The sequence below is a fragment of the Erythranthe guttata genome, chromosome 11 (genome assembly GCF_056151865.1).
Source record: "Erythranthe guttata isolate IM_541 chromosome 11, IM_541, whole genome shotgun sequence".
In the NCBI taxonomy this organism is placed as follows: Eukaryota; Viridiplantae; Streptophyta; class Magnoliopsida; order Lamiales; family Phrymaceae; genus Erythranthe; species Erythranthe guttata.
In genome coordinates this window covers 18,695,212-18,702,125 of record NC_142543.1, presented here as the reverse complement: position 1 = coordinate 18,702,125, position 6,914 = coordinate 18,695,212, and the positions used below count along the sequence as shown (strand labels likewise).

The 6,914-nt window shown below is 38.7% G+C and overlaps 1 protein-coding gene across 2 annotated transcripts; it reads right to left on the bottom strand.

Annotated features, from left to right (window-relative positions):
- Window positions 1-2,502: 2,502 nt before the first annotated feature.
- Window positions 2,503-5,253, bottom strand: LOC105960928 (UDP-glucose 6-dehydrogenase 1). 2 transcript variants are annotated; one of them, XM_012985140.2, is made up of 2 exons: window positions 5,077-5,253; window positions 2,503-4,221 (listed from the first exon to the last, which is right to left on the bottom strand). In XM_012985140.2, exon 2 carries the CDS (start codon window positions 4,198-4,200, stop codon window positions 2,758-2,760), a length of 1,443 nt encoding a protein of 480 aa, XP_012840594.2. In that variant the 5' UTR covers window positions 4,201-4,221; window positions 5,077-5,253; the 3' UTR covers window positions 2,503-2,757. The 2 variants fall into 2 exon arrangements, with proteins under 2 accessions (XP_012840594.2, XP_088681226.1); XM_088825100.1 differs by having other exon boundaries at window positions 2,503-4,371; window positions 4,416-5,168.
- Window positions 5,254-6,914: the final 1,661 nt, after the last annotated feature.

The following is a 6,914-nucleotide window of genomic DNA, read 5'->3' as shown; positions in this document are numbered from 1 at the left end:
CCATCTGCCGCCGCCCGCTCCACCACGACTCCACCCTTCATCGCCGACCTTCGTTGTTACTGGAGAAAACGAGGAAGAGATATATGGGAAACCCTAGATCTATTATTCTGAACCCAAACCAAGCAAACATAACCACAGCCCCCGCACCACACAACCACCGCCGCAGCCACCTGCACCACGACTCCATCTGCCGCCGCCCTCTCCACCACGCGCCGGGCTTTTGCTACTGGATAAAACGAAGAAGAGATAGATGGTTGACAGAGATAAAGAGAAAAAGAAAACAAAAGAGAAAGAGATACAACGAGAAAACGTGAGGGAGAGAGATGGAGAATTAGAGAACGTGGGAGAAAAAGTAAAAATAAAGAGAAATAAATGTGAAATTGAAGGAACGTGAATGTATAGGTTAGATAATTTAGGGTATAAGGGCAATATATGAATAAATAAAAAATTAGGTATGTGGCTCATATATTAATTCAAACAAATGATTTAATTAAAAGATTGGATTTGGACTTGTCATTTAATTCAAATTAAGTTTCCTTTGAGGGGCTCCTAGCATATTACCCCTTTAATTTATAGGGGCTCTTTGAGAAAACCCCCTCATTATTTTTTTTAATTGAGGGAGGCCCAAAATATTTTAGTCCATTTGAGAAAAGTCCACACCCATTTTCAGCCATTATGCTTTCCAGCTTTGCCCCCACCCGCCACATCATCACTGGGTCACGCTCAGCGATTTTTTTTTTTTCGTTTTTTTTCTTCCGTCTTTTCTGTATCAGTTTCCGCCTTAATCGACTATGCTTCATAGTCGATTAAGGAAATTATTTAATTATTTAATTTTTTTTTGTTTTTAATTTTTGTTTTATATCAGTTATAGTAATCGACTATGATGTGAAGTATAGTCGATTAAGAATCTGCTTCTAAAAATAACAAATCACAACTGCGAAAAAAATACAAAATCAACTATATATAACAAAAACAAAAAAATATACGAATATTATAAATGATTTATACAATTGAAAGCAATAAACAAAAAATCCAAAAAAAATAAAAAAAATTGGAGTTGATGAACCTTAATCGACTACCAGAGCATAGTCGATTAGCTTAATCGACTATGAACATGTACATAGTCGATTAAGGTAACAGCCTGCGCGAAATTCTCTACACGCGCCTTCATCCGTTCAATCCACCAAAAAACCCAAAATCTGCCTCCCCATCGTCACCACACCGCCGTCACAACACACATCATCACCTTACTTTGATATTATGATGGTTTTTTAATTACAAATAAATAAATAAAATCACAACTCGCACCACCAACCAAATAGAACCACCACCCATCAAAAATCCGATTTCGATGACAAATCGACAATTTATGGCTTTTGTTAAGATCTGCCGACGACGACCCCGACCCGACTTCGTCAGCGACGGCGAAGGAGACGGCACCGACGACAATGGCTTCAACGGAATTAGCATCGTTGTTCCGTTCCGGTTGGTTCTTCATCTTCCGATCAAGAGAGAGTAATCTAAGAATTGAGAGAGAAAAGTATAAAATGGAGAAAAAAAAAACAGAGAATGGACGGGGAAAGAAGAGACGGGAGAGAAGAGAAAATAAGATTAGGGTTTGAAAGAGTATAGTAGACAATTAAGGGTAGTTTTGGAATTATGAAAATATCACTTGAGTGGAATATTAGGTAAGGGGGTTTTCTCTAATTATTTTTGGAAGGAGGTGTTTTCTTAACTCATTTACCTGGATGAGGGGTTCTTGCTAATTATCCCTAATTTATATTGAAGGTCTCATGCTTTAGATCACGATTCCTTGAAAAAATTATATGTAATCATGCTGCAGAGCACGATACCTCCCTTGTTTTTTTTTTTTTTCGAAAATTATATAGTTCTAGTTCTAATCGTAAGTTTTGACCTAAATTGTAAATGAAATTAATTGACAGTAACAGGATTTGAAAAAATTACTGGAATCGAGACTCGTTTTCTATGGATTGTAATGTTGAATGTGTTGAGAGAGTTTACTAGAGGGAGAGAGAATTTCGAGAAAAAAAATCCAATGAATGAGATTTCGTTGTATTCAGTAATAATACCGCTGCAAATAGCAACACCCATTTTTTCGCTGTCAAAATTTGTCATTTGTTATTGGCCGTAGAGGTGTAAATGAGTTCGCTCGACACAATCTCATCGGGCATCTCAAAAAAGGAGAACATGAGAAACGGGGTTCCCGTCCGTCGGAGGTGAAAGTTCTGTCACTGTTATTGCAACTGCCAGCATTCATTTCCATAGTTAGGTAGCCTCAGAGGCTGTGCTTTTGACACGTGGACAGTAGTTGATTCTAAATTCTAGACAGCTTCTTGTTCACACAACGAGTATTCGAACAAAGCTCGTGTTCTTGATCGATTCGAATACACGTCAAACAGCAGAGGTCGATTATAATTCAACCAACTTCAACAAAAACACCGAACTTATAAAGTTAATATTACTTGGGATGCAATAACACAATTGAGTAAAAATAGTTTCTAAATTTATCACCTTACAACAAGAAATGAAGATATAGGTAAATAGACAAAAAAAGCAATGTCTTCAATACAAATGTAATAAAGTAACATAAAGCTTCCGACTTCTGCCCCCATACACGAGAGCAAATTCGAAAAAAATCCAAATATTTAAATGACAAAAAAGAAGACAAAAAATACGCTGTTGTCTCTTGGTTCGAAAAAAACACAAGCCAAATCTCGTTAAATAAAAACCTCGATTTTATGCAATAGCTGGCATGTCCTTGAGCCAAGCATCGAGCGGCTTCCCGATCGAGTAAACAATGAACCCAATCTCCCTCATCTTATTCGCATCAACAACATTCCTCCCATCGAAAAGAAACGCGGGTTTCTGCATGTTGTCGTAAATCTTCTTGTAATCAAGAGTCTTGAACTCGTCCCACTCTGTAAGAATACAGACAGCATGCGCGTCCTTAGCCGCCGTGTAAGCATCCCAAACCGCCTGAACTTTCTTCACAGTGGTGGGGCTCGTCGGCTGGAGGTGGAGCGGGTGGTCCCAGTCGAACTTTTTCATCGAAAGATCCCTCTGGATTTGATCCTCTGTTACCTGTGGATCGTATATGCTCAGTTGCGCCTTGTCACCCAACAGCCCTTGGCAGACATCAATAGCTGGGGTTTCTCTAGTGTCACCCGTGTCTTTCTTGAATGCGAAACCTAGTATCGCGATTTTCTTGTTCGCAACTGTGTTGAACATGGAAGCAACCAATCGGTTCACGAATCGGCTTTTCTGATAATCGTTGATCTTAATGACTTGCTTCCAGTACTCTGCAACTTCAGGTAGACCGTTGCACTCGCAGATGTAGACCAAGTTAAGAATGTCCTTCTGGAAACAGGATCCACCGAAACCGACACTCGCGTTCAGGAACTTAGGACCGATTCTTGTGTCCTTACCGACAGCGTAAGCAACTTCGGTGACATCAGCACCGGTTGCCTCGCAGAGTGCTGACATGGCATTGACGGACGAGATACGTTGGGCCAAGAACGCGTTAGCAGCGAGCTTCGACAGCTCAGCGGACCATAGATTGGTGGTCAAGATTCGATCATCGGAAACCCAATGGGCGTAAACTGCCTTCAGTGTTTGAACCGCCTTATTCCCTTCTGGGGTTTCCCTTCCTCCGATTAGGACTCTGTCGGGATGAAAAAGATCTTGAATTGCAGTACCCTCAGCGAGAAACTCCGGGTTGGAAAGAATCTGGTAGTTGATTCCTTTGCTGTTGTGGGTCAGAATCTTTTCGATGGCTTCAGCTGTTTTGACCGGGACAGTTGACTTCTCAACGACGATCTTGTCGGATTTCGACACGTCAGCGATCATGCGGGCGGCGCTCTCCCAGTAGGTCAGATCCGCGGCTTTGCCAGCTCCGAGTCCACGAGTCTTGGTGGGGGTGTTGACCGAGACGAAGACTATGTCAGCTTCGAAGACGTGCTTCTCCACATCTGTACTGAAAAAGAGGTTCTTGCCTCTGCACTGCTTCACTACCTCATCGAGACCTGGCTCGTAGATAGGGAGCTGGTCGCTGTTCCATGCACTGATACGAGGGACAGAAATGTCAACAACTGCCACTTCGATCGATGGGCACTTGAGTGCTATCACTGCCATGGTTGGACCTCCCACATACCCTGCTCCAATGCAGCAAATCTTCACCATCTTTCACTTGTTCTTAGTGACCTGCAAAATTTCGAATGTACACATTTAAAAAAAAAATACCCTCTGCTTCAACATTAACACAAATAAAGACGCGGAATTTACGTCTACATATCAGGATACCAATTTTTCGACAGCATTCTCACGACAGGAAAGAAATCATAAAGTCATTCACTGACACAGTGCTTATAGAAACACATCATTGGACAACATCTAACTTCAGTAGTATCATTTGTTGATGATACAATCAAAATAGAATCATAGTATTTCGTAAGGAAATCGTTTTTCGGAAATCAGATCTGATTTGTTGGAACCAAAACAAGAACAAAACCACGACACCTCGAAGACGCAAAATTTATCACGAAACCAACACACCACCCATTTTTTACACTAATCAGAAATTAATCAGGTTAAATTACAATACATTTTTTGACCAGATCTATCACACAAATACAGCCCACTCTCACAAAACAGCTCCAAATCCACTACTTGCAGTTAATTTACGTAAAAACCACACATTAATAAAAATTCGAATCAGATGCTATACTTCATCAAATTCACATAGATCTACCAAAATTCGCGCAATCAAAACAACTAACACCAGAATTACGCATCAAATGAGAGATCAAATCAATAAAATTAAAATAAAAACCCAAATCAACAAAGATCCCGTAAATTTCCGACTGCTCGTCTCAGATCAACAAGTATTAAACTCGAACATAATCACGCAGACAGAAATTCAATCACGAATCAGCATCTGCTAACACACACAGCTGTGTCTGAATAAATACGTTCTACACAAATCAATGAGATTTAGCATCTACACACAAAATGAAGCTCCGAAATCGGAAAAAAAAATAATAATGGAAGATATTTTACCTCTTGATCGCGCGTCGGTAATCCTGAAAATCAAATTCAGAGAGAGGAGAGAGAGATCTGTGATGAGAAAATATGGAAGAATTGTTTTTTATGAAAGCTGAGTGAGCGGGCAGCTGATTATATATAGTCGTTGATATTTCCAAGATCTACACCGTTGGACGATAATACCCCTCGTTTAATCGGTCTTACTGAAAAGACGGTTTTGACCCTACCTATAACGGGGTTTGGTGAATGGAAAGCCGGTTGCAGCTTCTCGTGTCACACTCGATTCGTGCTGCTGTCGTTATTTGATTACTTTCAACCTTCCAAAATTGTGTTCTATTAATTTATTGGGCAAATTGCACTTCACCCCCTTAAAAAATGCCTGTTTTGCACTTTCCTCCCTCAAAATACAAAAATAAGAATGTCCCCTTTAAAATATACAACTCGATGCATTTTGCACTAAATATGTATTTTCGGTCCAATTATCACCTAGTGAAGGGTGTATGTGTCATTTTACATCTTCCGCTTGAGAATAAATTAACAAGGTTCTCTTCCCAAATTGATGAAATTCGCTTTCAAATTCAACAAAGTTTGTCTTGTTCTTCGAAATAATCATTGTAATGTAGAGTGAAAAAAAGGTTAAATGACATTTACAGTCTTAGAAGATGAAATTACCCTTCCAATTTACTCAAATCGGACAAGAATCCAACCGAAAATAAACATTTGGGGGCAAAGTACACCAAGTTGTATATTTCAAAGGGGGACAATTTTGTTTTTGTATTTTGAGGGGAAAAGGTGCAAAAAGGGCCTATTTTGAGGGGTGAAGTGCAATTTGCCCTAATTTATTTTATTTTTACAATTAGAATTTTCCAAAACTATGTTGTATAAAATATCCTATGCTGCACGGACACGGATACGTGGACACGGTGATACGCGGATACGGACACGGTGATACGGTATTTCTAAAAAACTAGGATACGGACACGCAGGGGATACGCGTAAATATAAAAAATATAGGGGTATATTTATAAATAATAAAAATATAGAGGTACATTTATAAATTGGAAAAAATATGTATAAGTCGTCATCGCATAAGAGAACTGCTCGCCCTTGTTGCTCGTGTTCTTGGTCGCCGGCATGCTAGACTTTTGGAGTTTTTGGTGAATTCACAAAGAAAACAGAGGAAATGTGTATTACAGAGAAAAGAAAATGCGCATTTTTTTTATTAGGGCTCTTTCTTCAAACGTAAGAGAGGTGTCCCAACTTCATTAAAATTGTGGACACTGCCCGACACGGGTGTCCTACTTTTAGCGAAATTATGACACGGCTCGACACGGGTGTCCGAGAAGTATTCGGGTGTGTCCAAGTGTCCAGGTATCGGATACAAGGACTCTTCACCTTCTAGAAGTGTCCGTGCAGTATAGAAAATATCTAATCCTATAATTAATATAAACTAGGAGTGGAAATCGTAATGAAACTATCGAATTGTTGATTTCAATTCGAAAATATCCGATTTCTACAGTTCTGATTTTTCGATTTTGTTTTTAATGGAATCGGAATAATTGCATATGAAATTACAGGACAATACTATGGAATCTGATTTTAGTTTCGTATATTCCAGTTATTTTTCGAGATGTATAATATAACTTTATGATATATTTTGTAATTCCATGATATTATATATGTTATATTTTATATGAAAAATACAAGTACCAAAGAGTCAAGTATAAATTAAAATTAAACTATTTGTTACATTTTTCCTTTATCATAAACTAAATATGGGTTTATTTATTTCATTTGTTGAATTCTCTTTTGAATTTTCTAGCATTTTGTTGGAAAATTTATTACAAAGAGAA